General features: G+C 41.0%; 1 protein-coding gene and 1 long non-coding RNA gene across 10 annotated transcripts in view; one reads left to right on the forward strand and one right to left on the reverse strand.

The window, feature by feature from the left end:
- Positions 1-2820, forward strand: part of LOC138736196 (uncharacterized) — a 64530-nt gene extending 61710 nt beyond the window's left edge. The window contains exon 3 of the long non-coding RNA XR_011340141.1: positions 2260-2820. This is a non-coding gene — a long non-coding RNA (uncharacterized lncRNA). The remainder of the gene's footprint in view (positions 1-2259) is intronic.
- The window catches only part of LOC138736190 (adenosine kinase-like), a 113575-nt gene that overhangs the window by 50346 nt on the left and 43532 nt on the right, over positions 1-19697 (reverse strand). For all 9 annotated transcript variants that reach the window (XR_011340136.1, XM_069885281.1, XM_069885279.1 and 6 more), the window contains exon 4: positions 12924-13002. Coding sequence is in view for 8 of the 9 variants with exons in the window: in XM_069885281.1 (XP_069741382.1) it covers positions 12924-13002 (79 nt within the window). In the remaining variant the exon portion in view is untranslated. The remainder of the gene's footprint in view (positions 1-12923; positions 13003-19697) is intronic.

The following is a 19697-nucleotide window of genomic DNA, read 5'->3' on the forward strand; positions in this document are numbered from 1 at the left end:
CCGTTCAGCCCATTAAGTCTATCCACCACTCAAATTGCGGCAGTTATATTTTTACTTTCAATCACATTCTCCTGCCTTTTCCTAATAACCTTCGATGCTCTTACTAGCCAAGAGCCTAACAACGTTTGCTTTAAATATAGCCAAGAGCTTACTCTCCACAGGAATATCTGACAATGACTTCTGCAGATTCACAACCCTCCAAATGAAGACACCTCATCTCTGTTGTAAAGGGTTATCTTTTTATTCTGAGGCTGTGCTCTCTGGTTCTGGACTCTCTGTGTCCAGTGATATACCCCTTTCAATATTTGGGTGAGATGCAAAATCTACTAGTAACGATATAATAGTCAGGAGAATAGACGCTTTTCCCTGTAATGAGGATTGAGGGTTTTGAAGGCTGAGTGGCCTGCCTGGGTTCAGAATATCTCATGACCTGCAAAGGAGATTTGAATGGGAGTGGAAAGATCCAGTTGTCATAGTCCATATGGGTAGAACTGGGAAAGCGGTTCTGCTGAAGGAATTTGAGTAGTTAAGGACTAAATTAAAAAGCAGAACCAAAAAGGTAATAACCTCAGGATTGCTACCTGCACCACTTGAGAATTGAGAACAGAGTGGATAAGATTAGGAAGTTAAATGCATGACTCGAAGACTGGCGTGGGAGAAGTGAGTTTCAATGCGTAGGACCTTGGCACCACTTTTAGGGAATGAGGGAGCTGTTCCGATAGGACGGGCTCCACCTGAACTGTACTGGGACCAGGGTCCTGGCAAATTGTATACCAAGAGCTATAGATGGCACTTTAATCTAAATAGAAGGGTGGGTGGTGTGCCTTCTTCATGATTGCATCAATATGATGGCCCCAGGATAGATCTTCAGACATTGAGAGTTTCTTACCCTCTCCAGACCCCTCAATGAAGACTGATTTGTGTTCTGGTTTTCCCTTCCTAAAATCCACAATCATTTTCTTTGTTTTGCTAACAAGGTTGCTGTTGTGACACTACTCAACTAGCTGATCTATCTCTTCTGTAGGCTTCCTTATTGCGGTCGGTGATTTGTAGATGGCATTTGAATTGTGCTTGGCCATACAGTCATGAGTGTTGAATGAGTAGAACATTGGGCTAAGCGTGCATCCTTGAATTGTGCCTGTGTTAATTGTCAGCGAGAAGGAGATGTGTTAGCAATCTGTACTGACTGTGGTCTTTCCATGAGGATGTCAGGGATCCAGTTTCAGAGTGGGGTGCAGAGGCCCAGGTTTTCAATCTTGCTGACCAGTACTGAGGAGATAGATGATGGTGTTGAAAGCTGAGCTGTAATTGATGAAAAGCAGCTCGATGTCCACTTGTACCCATACTTCCTTGCTCAACACCATTCAGGGGTCCAAACTGTCCACCTCAGTGAAACAACACTTCAGGTGAATCTGTAGGGGTCATCCACTGCATCTGGTGCTCTCATTCTGGCCTCCTCTACATCGATGACACTGGACGCAGACTGGAAGATCGTTTTGTTGAGCACTTTTGCTCTGTCATTACAGGGAAAAGCGTCTATTCTCCTGACTATATTATTCCATTACTGGTAGATTTTGCTTCTCTCTGCCATCTTGAACCACAGAGCCACTACCACTTTGCTTGTCCCTCCTGCAGCCCTCACTCTTGGTCATACAGGGAGTAAGAATCTCTGATCTGTTGGAAACTCTCCCCCTCCCTGATGTGTCACTGTTTGAAGCTCAGTTCTAGGTCATCAGCTTTGAACTCAATTTCTTCAAGTTCTGCAGATGCAGTCATTGCGAGATTAACCAGCTATTACTTCATGCAGCCACATTACATCACCTGGCCCTGCATCCTTATTTTATTCAATTTTATCGCTATGTTGCCAATTAATCTGTTTAGTCTCAAGTACCAGCCACGATACATTTAGCATGTTTAAGTGGTTTAAAGAGGAAAATTGAAGGGTCCTTCCTGGTTCCCTGTGAAACCTCTGCTCACTGAAGCCTCTCGAGCCAAAGCCTTCAAGCCCCACTCTTACAGTTACCACTCATCTCTCTTAAGATGATCCAAGATGCCAGTGCAGTAGCAGCCCGCAGGGACCTCTTGCTACTAACCTTTTAAGTAATGCAATGTGCACAATTTCAATTAGAAAAAAAGGATGGAAGAGCATCTTGAGACATTGTTATAATATGGAAATTGCCAAGCAAATAACAAACCTTTGGGAAGGGCTACAAACCTACTGTAATGGAAGATTCTAACTGTGTTTTTTTACTTTTGCAGCCTTTGCTTCTGGAAGGCTGAGAACCGGCTTGTGTTTTAGAATCAGCAGACGTAAGCTAAATTCCACCGAGGGGCCAGAGATGCTGTTATCTGACGAAAGGACATCTGTGTACCAAGAACATTTAATCTTCCTGCTTGTTTTGGTCACAGACTGTCAGAGGCCTAGCCTTGATGCAAAATAAACCATTGTATTCAAAGTTGTGTTATTCGATAGAAGCCTAGGCATGCTAGCTTATCTTTCTTACTGTGCTGGGAATAGATGCTTGGGTAAACAGTTTTTGGGTAATATAAGCCATGGTCCCACTACTGAAGTTTGAGACTCTCCGAGAGGTGGCAACATCTCTCAGCAAGAAGAAGAACTTCTAGAGTCCAGCCAACGTCCCGGTCAGGGGAGGTGGAGAAGCTGCTACCGGCGCCCTGACAACCTACTACAAGTGTGCAGTCGTTGCCTCGCTTCGGCAGTTGGAACCAGAACAGGCGTTAAGTATAGTTGGGAAGGGCTTGCATATTGTAGTTTGAAATCAGGTTTTGAATTTGTAATAAACATTTGTATAAACTGAACTGCTCTCGGTGTGTGTGTCTATTTTCTTTCGGTAGCTCAAACACTGTGACCAATCTAAAACGAACAAAATGAGAGATATAAGTTTACCCAAGACAGCTACATAGCCTCGTATGCTGCAGGGACGAGCCTCCATTCCTTGGTGTCACTTGTTAATGATGGCCGAGGTGGGGACCTCGTAACATGGTTTGCGGAGGGTGTGTCGTGTGCCCGGTTCAGGAGTTCTGGAGGTTGTGCTGTTTTGGATTGCCCTGTGGCAGATGGTGAGGTCAGTTGAAGAGGTCGTGCATCATGTCCATGGAGGCTGGTGGCATTGTGGGGTACCACACACATCCTCATGCAAAGTTGTCTTCTTCTTCCTCCTGCCATTGACATGGGCATCAGAGCTTTTGGGCTCCTGTGGATTGTGAACTGTGTGGCGATTTCTTCATTCAAGCTATCAGACTTTTAATATCCAGAGTCTATTAGATTGTAACTTGCCTCTATATTCTGCTTACTGCCTAGTTTTTTTTTTAACTACTGTATTGTTTGCATGTTTTATTTACTTTATGTAAGTTGTAGTCTAGTGTAGTTCAGTGTATATTTTTTTGATTTGCGTAGTAAGTTCTTTACCCTGTTTTTGTGTAGTCTCGTGGTTTTTGAAGGAACATTGTCTTGTTTTTTTTAAACTGCATACTGCATTTGCAGTTTGTTTTTAAAATGACAAATAAAGGCTACCTGAACTTGAAATTGGATGAATATATAGTATAAATTTTATAAGGTCCCCACTTAGCCTTTTGTGCCCTATTTGGACAACAGTGTGCAGAGGAGATTTACCAAGACATTGCCTGGATTGGAGAACATGCCTTGTGAAGCAAGGATGACAGAACTAAGGCTTTTCTCTGTTGCATCAAAGGATGAGAGGTGACTTGATAAAGGTTTACAAGATTATGAAGGGCATAGATAGGTGGTCATTTTCCTGGGGAGACAAGATGAATGGAAGAAAGTTTTGGGGAGATGTCAGAGGCAAGTTTTTTTTTAAAAAGAGTAGTGGGTGCTTAGAATGCATTGCTGGGGATGGTGATGGAGGTTGGTATGATAGGGATATTTAAAAGACTCTTGGACAAGCACATGGATGCAAGAAAAAGGGTGTGGGTGTGAGGGAGGAAAGGATAAGACTGCTGTGGGTTAGATTGCATTGGTCAGCACAACATGGTGGGCCAAAGGACCTGTACAATGCTGTGTTGTTCTGTGATCAGCCCATCCAGCCTCCCCTTATGAATCAAGCCTACCAGTGCTGTTAATCTTTTCTGTGCCTTTCCAGTTCAATGAGATCCTTCCTGTCACATTTGTGGCCCGAAATGTGAAGTTAATAAAACATTAAACACAAGTTTTATCAGGTAAACTTCTCAGTGGCTTTATTTTCCCGTTTCCTTTGTTCTCCTTCTTGTGTTCTTATCTCTCTCTCATACCACGTGACTTCCGGTACATCTCATACATATTCATTATCATGACATCCCTCCTTTAATCAGAAATAAACTTTACCTTCACTTACCAATATCCCTCGGAAACATACAAACATCGTAACTAATGGTAATACTATAACTCAACTACATAAAATTTACTTCCTACAGCACTCATACATGCACTTTATGATATAAGATTAAAATACTGTCCCAAAGTTTTTATTAAAACTATGGCACAAAGTCTTTGTATCATTTGGGCGGTTTCCGGTTTCGTTTCGGCCTGCCTGCGATATTGTCGTCGCTTCTCGGTTGTTCACTCTCGGCGTCGGAAATACTGCTCGCCACGGCTTCGGGTGTTTCTGGCGCTCTAGTCACTTCATCAGGAGTGCTGGAACATCATCAGGTCTCTCAGTTTCAGCATCTCGTATTGGCCTTTCAACCTCTTCGCTCGATGTATCTCTGGACTGGTACCTTTTTACACCTGAGACATTTCTCTTATACAGGACTCCAGTCGGAGACTTGACTGTCACCATACTGCCACTTCTGGATACGACAGTATAGGGTTGATGGTAATAAGGTGTGTCTAGCTTACCACCAGTTTCATGCCACACTAGAACATTATCTCCTGGCATGATGTCTGAGTACTTGGCTCCACTTTTCGAATCTGTGTACAGCTTTGCTGCACCTTTCTTTTCAGCATCGTGGTCTCTCATCTCCTGGTCGTCTCGGATTTCCTTTATTTCTGGCATTTTTGTGCAGATTTTTCTCCCAAAAAATGCTTCTGCAGGACTTTTTCCAGTGGTTGCATGAGGCGTTGCTCGATAGACAGCCACATAAGATAGCAATGCTTCTCGCCAATTTGTCCTTCTGCGTGTGCAATCCTCAATCGTTTTTCAATGGACTGATTTTGTCTCTCTACTTCTCCATTGGCTTGCGGCCATTTCGGAGTTACTTTATGATGGTGGATACCTGTGGTCCTCATGTATTCCGCAAATGTCTCTGAAATGAATTGTGGACCATTGTCAGAGTATAATGTAACAGGTAATCCATATCTTGCAAATATCTCTGCTAATGCTTGTATTGTTTTTTCAGTGGTTGTGGACTTCAACACCACGTACTCATAGTATCTGCTGTAGTAATCTATCACTACCATAATTGATTCACCCGTCGGTAAAGGTCCAAGAAAATCAACAGCTACGTCGATCCATGGTCCAGTCGGGAGTTCCGTACTCCGGATCGGTTCTGGCGGATTACTCCTACTTGTGATCTGACATCCATGACAAGTTTTAACAAATTTCTCTGCGTCCTTATCACAACCTGGCCACCATACCTTGGTCCTGAGGTTTTGCTTGGTACCAACAATACCTGGTGTCCTTCATGCGCTAAGGATACGATCTTCGGTCTCAATCTTTGTGGTATCACCAATCTGCAACCTCTTAATACACACTGTCCGATGCAACAAAGTTCGTCTCTAATGTGAATGTAAGCCTTGTGAGTACACTTGTCCCATTGTCCACTCTGTATGCATTCTCTTACTTCCATGAGTTCTGGATCACGTTCGGATTCTCTCTCGACCTCCTTCGTACTCACAGCTTTCGGTGTCGACTGAATAGCTACGAAGTGTACAAAGCTCTCTGTTTCTGTTCCCAATTCTGACTTGGATTGCGGACATCCATCCTTCACCAATCTGGACAGCGGATCTGCAATGTTTGCTTTCCCTGCAATATGGATTACTTTATATTTGTAGGGTTGTAGTCTGAGTACCCATCTCTCTATTCTGGCACATGGTTTGGATCTAGGTGCATAGATCACCTCGAATGGCTTATGATCTGTGATGAGTTCAAATTCAATGCCGTATAAATATGCATGGAACCTCTCACAGGCCCATACAAGTCCGAGTGCTTCTTTCTCTGTCTGAGAGTATCTTCTTTCCACATCTGATAACGATCTGCTGGCATAGGCAATGATTCTTGGTCCTCCATCATGCAGCTGGACCAACACGGCTCCTAAACCAACCGGGCTGGCATCCACTATGACTTTGGTTGATGCCGCCGGATCATAATATCCAAGAGTTTTTGCATCTGTCAGGCTTTGCTTCAGCGCTGTGAACGCTTTCTTCTGCTCAGATCCAAAATAAAATGGTACACCTTTCCTGGTTAGTTTCCTTAGTGGTTCTGCCACTGTAGCAAAATTAGGAATGAACTTTGTACAAAAATTAACCAATCCTAGGAAACTCCTCACCTCTGTTGTATTCTGAGGTGCACGTGCCTCTGCAATAGCTTTCACCTTGGCCTCTGCAGGGTTTAGTCCTTCCCGTGTAAGTCTGTGTCCCATGAAGTCCATTTCTGACACACCGAACTGGCACTTGTTTCCATTCACGGTAAGGCCTGCCTCCTGTAGTCTAGATAGTACACGCCTCAACCGTTTGTCATGCCCTTCCTTCATTGGTGCATGGACTATGATGTCGTCAGAAATGTTGGCAACTCCAGGAATGCCTTGAATCACTCGATGGATTTCATACTAGTAGATCTCCGAAGCTGCATTAATTCCAAATGATAGTCTCTTGTAACGACACAATCCACAGTGAGTCACAAATGTTGTTACTTCTCGGGAACCTGGATCCAGCTCTAATTGATGATAGCCCCATTTCAGATCAATTTTTGAGAATACCTTGCTGGTAGTTAGTTCTTGAAGTATTTCCTCCACTGTTGGAAAAGGGTGTCGTTCTCTAATTATAGCTTCATTGGCCATTCTCATGTCAACACATAGTCTTATGTCACCCTTTGGTTTGGGCACAATTACTACGGGACTGACCCATTGTGTTGAATGTTTCACCGGTTCAATAATGTCTTGTTCGATCAATTCTTTAATTTTGGCTTCGACTTTCCCACGAAGTCCAAACGAAGTTCGGCGCATTGGTTGTGCCTTGGGTTTGATCGTTTCATCTACCGCTAGCTTCAATTGTCGATCTTTCAGCTTTCCTACTCCTTGGAAGACTGCGGGGAATTCTTGCTGCATATCCTCGTATGACTGAATTGAATTGACACAAGCTCCAATATGAAGTATTGCCAGGTCTTGCGCTTTCTTCTACTCAGCAATGGTTCTCCCCTCTCTTCTATGACCATAAACTCTGCTTCAGTGTACTTATCTCCAGCTTCAACAGTTGCAGTAAAACACCCAATGGTCTGCAATGGCTTTGTTGCTGTGTATTGATACAGTTTCTTGGAACACTTCTTTGAGGTACAGATGATCTTTTTCTTTTTCAACTTCTCCCATAAATGTCGATCAATCACATTACTGTCACTGCCTGAGTCTACAATGACCTGCACTGTCACTCCACCAATGATCACTGGGACCTTCTCGTGATGTACTTCATTCAACGTAAATTGGTAACAACTCTGTTCCTCCTGGGTATCATCATCGTCACCGTCTATCTGGCAAATGGTATCTTTCTTTCCAGGATATTTTCCTTTCCCCCAGACTTTGCCTTTGGAAGTTGTACTCTTCCTCTTCTGGTCTGCATTGGACTTGCTTTTGCACTTCTTTGCAAAGTGGTCCTTGCCTCCACACTTTCTGCAAACTTTGCCTTTGGCCGGGCAATATGGGTCTTTTCCAAAGTGACCTCGGTTTCCACATCGATAACACTCCACGTCCTGTGTCGACGTATATCTTGGCTGGTTATGGCGATGTGAGAGCCTCTTAATTTGCTGGCTTGAGTTGTCTTTCATGGTCATGGTATGAAATTGCCCTTCAACAGCCTCTAATGCAGCAGCAATGGTTAAAGCATCGGTGAGTTCCAACTCACTCCCTCTTTCCAGTAGACGTCTTCTGAGTTTATCTGATCTGCATTGCTGTACGACTTGATCCAATAATTGGTTGTCCAAATCAGCTGGCATGTAATTGCATCCAACAGCTAGCTGGCGTAGTCTGGCCATCTTCTTGTCTCGTTCTCCGAAACAAATGGCGTTGAAATGTAGCATCCTCGTCGCCAATGTCACATTTGTGGCCCGAAATGTGAAGTTAATAAAACATTAAACACAAGTTTTATCAGGTAAACTTCTCAGTGGCTTTATTTTCCCGTTTCCTTTGTTCTCCTGCTTGTGTTCTTATCTCTCTCTCATACCACGCGACTTCCGGTACATCTCATACATATTCATTATCATGACACTTCCTATAGCTGGTTGGCCTGAATTGTGCACGATACGCCAATTGTAGCCTCACCAATGTCTTGCACAGTTGTAACATGACATCGTTTCTCCTGTACTCAAATTCTGTCCAATGAAGACAAGCATGAAAGTGCCTTCACCACCCTGACTATCTGTGTCACTTTCATAAATTATATACTGGTATCCCTGAACCTCCCTCGGTTTTACAATTTTCTTCAGTCCCCTACCTATTATTGTGCAAGTCCCATTCTGATTTAACCATTAAAGAGCAACATAATTGCACTTGTCAGAGTTAAATTCCATCTGTCATTCCTTGGTCCATTTTCCCAGTTCATCTGGATCCTGTTGTAACATTAGATAAAAATTTCTTTGTCCACTGTACCATTAATTTGGGCATCATCTGCAAACTTACTAACCGTGCTAACTACATTGTAATCGAAGTCAGTAATACAGATGGGAAACAAGAGTGGACCCAGCCCCGTTCCCTGCATCACAGGCCTCCAATCTGAGCAGCGACCCCTCCATTAACCCCCCCACCACTTCCCATCATCAAACAATTGCTGCAACTACTTGGCTAGCTCACACTCGATCCCATGTAATCTAATCTTCCCAACCAGCCTACAATGCAGGACCTTATCAAAGATCTAGCGAAAGTCTATGCAGACAACATGTATCACCCTGTCCTCAACTTCTTGCAGATTGATTTCATTTACTGTTTCTTTGCTTCCCTTTCCCTCTTCCATTTCACTTTACAATTAATTCCATCATTAACAACTAAGTCAATTATAGGAATTTAAAGGCTTAATTATTTTATTAATTACAGGATTATTGAATGAAAAATTCCAAACTGTAAAATATAACCAAATAAATTCTTCAAGACAACCTTATATTTAATTTTCAGATTCTCAGTTCAGTTCTAGAGGGGATTCTGGCAGTGCCTTGACCTTGAAATGAAATAAAGAAACCCCCCCAACCAGATTGCAAATGCATAGCCAGCTCACTGCAGATGACCTTTCACAATATTTATAAAGCAGCAATCATAAAATATGGAGTTAAACAAAAAAGTCTTCAGACTGTAATAACTATAAAATATGCTTTTCTTTAGCTACATCCATTTGTTGTGCACCTCTCACAATTGGCATCCACGATACCGTTGCTCTAATCAGTGCTATTTTAAAAATCACTCTGAAATGTATCCAAGGTTCACTGATTTTTCTCTAGCTCAGCAAGTTGCTTCCATTTGTTTCTATGGCAACAACTCACTATGGGCAAGATCTTAAAAAAAAATTCAGGTTTCAAATGGTGTCAGCCAAAGAGCATGTTAAAGCAATACTTAACTATGCATAAAGGATAATAGATTATTGGAAATAATTCAGTCAAATTACTTGGACAGATGTCATTTAGCTGATTATCCCTATTTTGCTCTCTTAATGAAAGTGCTAAATAATTTAATCCGCTCCCTGATCAAGTTTCAACTGTCCCTTTCAAACACCTCTCAGTGTACATGAGTGGTAGAATCTCTGGGGAGCTGATTATAACATGGGGAAAATAAAATGGCTGTAAATGCCAGTGTGGATTTGGTGGGCAGTTCGATGCGCAAGATTCTATGATTCCAAATCTATAAACCCTGCAATACCCAATTGTATACCATTGCAGAAAGAACCTCGCCAGATGGATAGGTCACATTCTCAAATAATCTGGAATAGCAATTCATGCTGGCCTCACCAACAACATTCATGTCGTGAAAAACAAAGAACACAAAACCTTCAGCTCTTACTCTTCAAAAATTTGTTATTAGTTCAAACTACTCTATTTTCCAAATCTATCTAATTAGTGGGATTTAATATATAGTTTTTTTTTAACTGCACTATTATGCAAATTCAATTTATCAATAAATAAAATAGGAGAGAAGTTAGCAGAGAAATTCATGTACAAATGGGATTCAAAATTATTAATTGGGGCTAAAGAGACACTATTGTTGAAACATTTGATTATTCTTTGGAATAAGATAAATGATGAAATTGGAACTAAAGGAATCCTATCGCCTAAATTGCCTTTGATTCAAAATCAACTTGTACCTTTTTCAAAACACCATGTATTTTTTAATTACTTGGTCCAATAAGAGCATTAAAAATATTGAGGATTGTTATGAACAACACCAATTGATGTAATTTGAACAAATATGGAATACCTAACAATGCCTTATTTTGTTATTTCCAACTGAGAGCATTTTAAGGGAAAAATTAGATTCAGAGATGTGGTTACCCATTTGTAGCGAGGTGGAAACTCTTATTAGGGAGAGGAAACACAAAGAAATTTACATCAGCAACATATATTTTATTGCAAAAAGAAACTATTAAGCAAGGACTGCGTAAATCTAGACAGAAATGGGAGTTGGACTTGAATATCACACTCGCTGAGCAAAGATGGTCTGATCTCTGTCAAGACAGTATTTCAAACACTAGTAATGTAGACTCCTGTTCGGCTCTGAATCGTGGGTCCTCTACCGGCATCACCTACGGCTCCTAGAATGCTTCCATCAGCGCTGTCTCCGCTCCATCCTCAACATTCATTGGAATGACTTCATCACCAACATCAAAGTACTCGAGCTGGCAGAGTCCGCAAGCATCGAATCCATGCTGCTGAAGACCCAACTGCGCTGGGTGGGTCACGTCTCCAGAATGGAGGACCATCGCCTTCCCAAGATCGTGTTCTATGGTGAGCTCTCCACTGGCCACTGAGACAGAGGTGCACCAAAGAAGAGGTACAAGGACTGCTTAAAGAAATCTCTTGGTACCTGCCACATTGACCACTGCCAGTGGGCTGATATCGCCTCCAACCATGCATCTTGGCGCCTCACAGTTCGGCGGGCAGCAACCTCCTTTGAAGAAGACCGCAGAGCCCACCTCACTGACAAAAGACAAAGGAGGAAAAACCCAACACCCAACCCCAACCGACCAATTTTCCCTTGCAATCACTGCAACCGTGGCTGCCTGTCCCGCATCGGACTTGTCAGTCACCAACGAGCCTGCAGCAGACGTGGACATACCCCTCCATAAATCTTCATCCACGAAGCCAAGCCAAAGAAGAAGGAGAAAGAAGAAAGAATGTAGGGAATAGATGGGTTCAATACAACTTCTTACATCAATTATATTTAACACTACAAAAATTAAATAGACTGAAATCAGATTTATCAGATCAATGTTTTAGGTGTGGTAAAAAGATGGGTACTTTTTTTTTAAATGCTCAATGTGGTCATGTTTTAAGGTAAAAATCCTTTTGGGCAGACTTAGGGAAATTTTTAGAAAAGTTACAGGTACAGTATTCCCATTAAACCCAGATGTAGAAGGAACAAGACCCAAGATGAAAATTTCAATTTATCAAACAAAATTTGTTAAAATAGCTTTAGCAGTATCAATGAAATATATTGCAGTGACTTGGAAATCAGATTCACTTTTAGATATGGGAAGATGAAATGCAGAAATTCAAAGCTGTATCCCTTTAGAGAAAATTACATATAATTTGAGAAATAAATGCTATATTTTTGCGAATTTGGAGCCCGTATATGCAAATTTTAAGTATAAATATGTAGACATGTTCTTCCAACCTCATTACTGAGGCCTGTGGGGGGGTGTGGAGATGGGGATAGGAAGGGAAGGGGATATAACCATATGTAACTCTCCTCAATTTAAACACTTGTTGTATTTCATAGTGATTTACTAATTACATGTATGGAAAATCTAAAACAAAATATTCAGAAAATGCATCAATAATCAATAAATGCATTGTCACTCTGAGACTGAACGCAATCTACTTTTATTTGGCATGCATGCCAATGTACTGCATGTTTCCTCAAGCTGTGAATGCTGTCCTGTTTTAACTGGATGAGCCCCCTTAGAAAACAGAAATGATCAAATATGCAATTATAACACAAATATCACAATTATAAATGACTCTTCTCAGTTACACCTGGCAAGTTTCAAGAAGGCTTCGATCTGAAATCCACATCCCTGGTCCCTGCAGAGAAACAACTTAAGGATATTCCACTGGATCTTATAGTGCTATTAAAGCCTCTACAAATCAATGAGAGGAGACCCAAGAAAACTAGCACAGACAGGGCATTTGGCCCATCTAATCTGTGCCAAACTATTATCCTCCCTAATCCCACTGACCTGTACCCAGACCACATCCCTCCCATCCATGTACATGTTGAATTTTTCTTAAATGTCAATATTGAGCCTGCATTTACCAATTCAGCTGGCTCCACACTCTCTGCATGAAAAAATATTCCATTTAAAATTTTCCCCTTTCATCCTCAACCTATGTCCTCTAGTTTTTTATCTCACCTAACCACAAGTGAGACCTAGACTAAGTTACTCAAAAGTTTCAGGTTGGACTGTGGAAATATTCAAGTGCAGTATTATAACATATTCAAGTCACAATGGATTTAAAAGTATTTTCATCAGTTACAACCTCCGTTGGGCAAATACTAACCTGGGCAACTTTGACTGAATTCTGTGCAGATCCACCAGCATGATACTCCACTTTGAACTTCTTCACAAGTTCATCAAACCTGCAATTAAATGCAAACAATCCATTTTAATTCCACACTGACATGTCTGCTTATGGCCTCATTACTGAGGCAACCCACAAATTGGAGGACCAACACTTTGTTTTCCACCTCAACTTCCTTCAACCAGTCGGCATGAACATAGACTTCCAATTTCTGTTTGCTCCCTCCCCATGTCTCTCTTTCCCAATCCTTCAGTCTCTTTTCCAACAGCTCCCCATCTCTTCCTGCTCCTTCCAGAGAGTTACTCTCCTCTGTCACTTCCTGTTTTTATTCTCTTCCACCCTCCCACCCGCATTCACCTATGACCTCTTATCTGTTATTCTGTGCTCCTCCTCTCCCCATCTTTTTATTCAATTGAATGCCAGTTTTTTCTTGTACCTGACGAAGTGCCCAGCCCAAAATATTGGTTACCCTCGACTTCCTATGGATATTGTGATCTTCCAAATTTCTCCAGTACATTTGTGCATTGCACTGCAAACAGAACCATGCTGCTACCCTACCTTCTGAAGATTAGATGGTACAAAAAGCATTACTTAAAACTTGGTCCCACTGATGACTGCAACACTGTTGTGCATATTTAGCTCCTGAAATTTTACTGGTTAAACTTGCTTAATCACCCTGCTTTGGTTGCTTCATTTCCTAGCTGTGGACACCCATTGGCCCTGACCTTGAGTTCTTTCAGTGGGCATTCTGGTTTTCTCCCACACCCTAAAAATGAGGTGAGGGTTAAAGGAAAATTACCCCTTAATATTGATACATAGCAAAATAAATCAAGCAGTGAGCTGATGGGCATGTAAGAGAGGAAAATAAACTAGGAGATGGGCTGGAACTGATGAGATTTGCTCTGCTGGGATCCATCATGGGCCCAAAGGGTCATGCAGCTTCTTTCTAGTTTGTGATATGATCAGTTGATTTTTTCTTCTTCATGGTTGTTCATCATTATTCGCTCATTTATTGTTGAAACTCCTCATTATTTAATGATCATCTTACAATGTACTTTTCTAAACTTAATCTCGATTTGACAGCAACCAATATCCTCAATGCAATGTTATACAAGAAAGCCATACCTTGATGAAGGGCTCGATCCCAAGATGTCAATTCTGTATTTTTATCTCACTGACAAAAGACAAAGGAGGAAAAACCCAACACCCAACCCCAACCAACCAATTCTCCCCTGCAACCGCTGCAACCGTGTCTGCCTGTCCCGCATCGGACTTGTCAGCCACAAATGAGCCTGCAGCTGACGTGGACATTTACCCCCTCCATAAATCTTCGTCTGCGAAGCCAAGCCAAAGAAAGAAAGAATAAAGGATACTGCTTGACCTGCTGAGCTTCTCCAGCCTTGTTTTTACTTCAACCACAATGTCTGCACATTTTCATGCTTTACTCTGAAGGCTATCATTGTTAACATGGAATGCAAGTTTCCTGATTACATTAAAACAGCCATGTAAAGCATACAATTTACAACTTTACATGGTTAAAACTGTGGAGGAGATAGCTGGTATTATGACAGGATGGGAGGGGGGTCAGAGACCAGTGGGGGATCTAGTAAGAGAGGAATTGAAAGGAGACCCAAGGGCATAGTTTTTCCACAGAGGCTGGCGTTATGCAGGGATCTCCATCTCAGCTGACATTTGGCTCATTAGTCTGGCTCGATTTTTACTTACCCAGTGACAAGCAGAGAATCAGAGCAGTGACATCTCTTCCCTTTCTCACACAGATACATCCAGAGACAGAATCACACAGGATGAAAGATGCCATTTGGTCAATAAATCCAAGCTAATCATGGGGCACCCATCTGTATTCTTATCCCCAGCATTCAAGACCTCAGTTAGACATTTCTTTAATGCTGTCAGCAAGTCTGCTTCCTCCAGTGTCTTCCAAGTATGCACCACTCTCAATGTGGGGTTGGACAAGGTCTTTAGTTGTGCCATAATTTTTATTTGACAGTCCTCCCACAATGTGCATGCATGTTTTTGTTTGTTGAAATTATAATAAGCTATACAAATAGTTGCAATAAATCTCTAACTTTGTATTACAACATAAAGAAATGGAATGGTTAGAAATTCCACACTCTTGCCAATTCATATTGTTGACGCTTTGTATAATCAAACAGAAAATGAACATTCTTCAGCGAGATGCAAAAAACTCTTTGTCATCATAAAAAGTCAACAACTGCTTCATGTAAAACAAATAGCATAACCTAATATGCCTTCTACCTCCTGGTAGATTTATTGACCAGTCATGGCAATTAAATCCAAATACAAGTTCCCGACATGAGCCGGAGAAATACTTAGAGGCAGCAAAGTTCCTGCAGCATCTCTAAGGATGGGAAGTAGAGTTGGCATAAAATCTAAAAGCTACATGTCATCACAAGCATTAACCACCTCTTGTAGAATTTTTTGAACAAGGAGGGAAATGTTTGGTTTGCTTTTAGTGCTAACACATAACGAAATGAACAGTGGGTAAGTTATTATCAGTAAAACCTCTGCTATTTAATGTGAAATCACAAGATTAAGATAGCAAAACTTGGGTCTAATTGGGTGGGGTGCTGAAGAGGCAGCAACATCGATGTGTGGCAATTACTGAGTTAATAAGAGATTAGCAGTTCAAGCTGTTGTACTTTGCAACATCACAACATTGCTGCCCTCTGTTGGAGGAGACTCTTAAAGCCTGCAACTCCTCAATACTATATTTAACATTTATGCAGTTTCATTATTTGAGTGAGGATAAGTTTAAAATATCTGTTCCATTAAGTTATCCAAATGTATTTTTAAAATTGGAATTGATTACATACACACTTATTGGCACCAACATTCTATGATTCCCTACGTCACAAAATGACAGTGTAGGAGGTAGGGTGCCTGCTAAAAGCTTGTGTTCAGCAAACCTTAATCACGTCAAGTGCCTCACTTAAAGCCTCCATCTTACAGGGAAAGCATGCTGGAGAGAGATACTCCGTAGGTGTAAACCACAATCCAGAACATTCTGCTGGGATCATTCGCTCCCATGAATCCCCGACTACTGACAATCAGGTTTGCTTGATTCATGCATTAATAACAATGATTTTAAAAATCTGATAATTATTTTTAATTACCACTGCCAAGGGACAATTGAACAGTTACAAGATCAATGTTTTGTATTTTCCATGGTTAATCCACTTTGAAGAGAATAGAACCTAATCTGCTGATACCACTTCTGCATTTATATTCAAAAACATTCATTTAAAATTGGTTTCTCTTCAAAGATGAAACCCATCAAATCAAACAAAGCAGTCCATCTGCACATCAGTATAATCCACAGATCGCAAAAAAAGCAATGAAGCCGACAAAATAATTCAGATTGTTTTCATGAATTTAAGATATTTTCAAAGCACAAGGCACAATTTTGCAGCAGGTATAAAAGGTAGAATAACTGCTGAAGATGGGTCACTGACATAGTAAACAAAACAAATAAGATCCTGAGCTTACAAACTGAGACGAGTACAAAAATCAAAGTTATGGAAAAACTAAGACGCAATGAAATATCGGCAGCTCTTTAACTGAACTGACAGCATTTCCCCAGAGTTTTCACCCATCCCAGAATTACGTGATGTCATGAGCACAAGTCCCCATGTTGGAGGGACCTATTCCCCATTCTTCCTGGCCGTGATGAAACACAAATTGAGGTAAAAATCCCAGGACATAGGCTGAAGAAATTGTTCAAGAAAATTCAGCCAAAAACAGCATCACTGAAACAACGTGAATGTGTTTTAGAATATTCACTTTTTTAAAAATATCCGAGTTTAATGTTTTCAATTCAATTTAATTTTTAAAGAGTGACAAAGCAAAGCAGGGTGTAGACTTAGATGACCTTGCATGTGAATCAATGAAGATATAATATAGTGCAGGTCCAGTGAGCAATTCAGAAGGAAAAGGGTCTTTCTTGCAGTAATAATGAGTATTCAAGTGAAGGGCAATTGTGGAATGATCTAGTGAGGTCATACCCGGAATGCTCTGCATCAATTTGGGCTTTTTACTCAAGGATGAATAATGTACTTCAGATAAAGTCAACGCAAAGATTTGCAAGGCTAATTTCTAGGAAGCCAGGTTTGTTGAAGAAGTGGGGGGGGGGGGGGGGGGGGGAAACAGTTTGCAACTGGTAAAGCAGTGTGGGATTGACTCTGATGTCCCCTGCAGTCTGTGTGGAGTCTGTATGTTCTTCCTGTGACTAGATAAGTTTTCTCCCATATCCCAAAGATGTGTGGTTAGGTTAATTGGTTGCTGTAAATTGCCTCTAGTGTAAAAGTGAATGGTAGAGTATGGCAGGAGTTGATGGGAATGTTGAAAAAATATATTTGGATGAATGTAGGTTTCATGTAAATGGTGGTTTGATAGTTGGTGCTGACTCAGTGGGCTGAACTACCTGTTTCTATGATATACGACCAGACTGAGGTTTATAAAAATGGGAGGCAATCTCATTGAAAAAGACAACATTTCTACAGGGCTCAACAGGGTAGATGAGGGATGGAGTTTCCCCTGGTAAAAGTGTCCACAGCTTGATGGGAGAGATGAGGCTCAGGGTCGTCAGTCGCAAAATATGGATTCACCATCCAGAATGACAAAGAAATTTCTTCACTAAAGCAAGTGAATCTTTGGAATCAAATGCAGTGTACATTCAAGATAGAAGTAATTGAATAATTTAATTGGATCAAAAAGAAAAATATCTCCAAAAATGCCCTTGACTCAAAATAGATAAATTCCTTTAACAATGGATAATAAAATTAGGGCCAACCATGATGTTACCAGAGTGCAGTGAAATGGAGATTCTGATTTGAAAGGGAAGTTTACATCTGTAATGTATTCCTTACTTCAATCAGGTTCTTCCAAGCAGGAATCAGACTTGAATATTAGTATTGGTGAAAAGAACTGGTCCAATTTATATCCAGATTGCATGACCAATACAATTAATGTTAAGATATAGATTGGTGCAAAATAATTTTTTAGCACTAGCTATATCTTATCCCGCAGAAGTTGCATAAATTAAATTCTTATATATCGGATACATGTTTAGATGCTGTGAAGAAAAAGGAACCTTTTTACATGCCACCTGGTCATGCACTAAAGTGAACCTCTTTTTGGAAAATTTAATAATTTTATTAAATCAAATTATTAAGAAAGTTACCACAAAGTCCAGAATTGTTTCTCTTAGGAAATACTGTGGACATGAATCTAAAATGAAAATGTCCAATTATCAATTAGAATTTCTTAAAATTGCATTGGCGGTGACTAGGAAATGTATTGCGGTTATCTGGAAGTCTGATTCCTCTCTGGATCTAGCTTAATGGAATGCAGAAATGCATAGTTGTGTTTCCCGAGAGAAAATTCCTTACAACTTCAGGAAGAAGAACAACATGTTTTTGCAGGTATGGCAGCTATATTTGCACAACGCAGGGTTGAATATTTAGGGACACTTATTCTGCTCCTGAGTTCTACATCCTGGTTCTTTCCCTTACTAGAGATCTAGGTAAGTAAAGGAATTAGATCCTACGAATTGGATACTGGATCCCGACAGATTCTTCTTTTCTTTCTTGCTTCTGTTTTTCTTTTGTCGTATCTATCTCTTTTGTTCTTTTCTCTTTCTTCAGGGCTTCATTTGAGGGAGGAAATGGGACTGTTTGAAGATATGGACAACTTGTACCATTGATCTTTCATTTTAATTAAGTAATGGTTGTTTCTTGATGCATGCTGTCCACAAAATGAAAATAAAGTATTCAAAAGAAAGATAGAGGTCAACTGATTTTTGGATGTGAAGAGACTCAAGAGATATTACATTAGAATGAGAAGGTTACAGCAAAGCAAAAATAAATCAGCCATGATTTTACTGAATGGTGGTGCAAATACAAGCAGCCAAGTAGTTCTTATGTTCTACAAAAAAGCTTTGCAATGTAAAATCCAAATTTTGGGCATGGATATTAGGAGACATTTCTCTGGACAGAGCACTCTCAGGAAAAGCACTCACAAAGATTATCATGCCTAGCCCCAAGGCTCATTTCTACAAAGGGAAAACAGTTAAGTGTTAATCTTGATGGGTAAATGATTCAAGATTCCTTTATTGGTACATAATAAAAACAGTGTAATATTTCACAAAGTTGCCTGTAGTCTGCTGTGAGGCAGACAGATTTGCATCAACAGGAATTCCCAGGCACCTCTTGCAGTCAGTGAAAGAGAAGCAAAAGAGAGTCCTCCAAGTCACTGAGGGTCCGTGGATTCATCTCCAGCGCTCCCACAGCCTCTGCAGCCACATAAACTCCAGTCCAAAACATCAGCAACCCGAGCTCCAGATCCAAACATCAAACACAATTAGAAATCCTTCGACGTACTTGGCATCCTCTAGCACCCCAGTTCCAATACCTGGTAACCTTTCAGACAGTCTTCAGCAGTCCGCAGTCTGGTGCAAATCCTTTGACTGCAGTCTCCAGCTGCCTGCAGCCTGTGTGGGTTCCTTGCCTTGAACCACCAACAGCTCGTCACCTATATGTCGGCCGCAGAGCCTCTCACTTGACTGCCGCTGTGGTCACCATCCCGTGAGACATTGTCTGCTTCTTCTTCTCAAATGGGAGGTGGGGCCCTGCGCCAGTCCTCTGCTTTCCCGGAGTCTGCAACCCCCCTTGTGGCTTCCACCATCTTGAGTAAAGACCCCAGGATTTTAAATAA

Source organism: Narcine bancroftii, chromosome 6 (assembly GCF_036971445.1).
Source record: "Narcine bancroftii isolate sNarBan1 chromosome 6, sNarBan1.hap1, whole genome shotgun sequence".
In the NCBI taxonomy this organism is placed as follows: Eukaryota; Metazoa; Chordata; class Chondrichthyes; order Torpediniformes; family Narcinidae; genus Narcine; species Narcine bancroftii.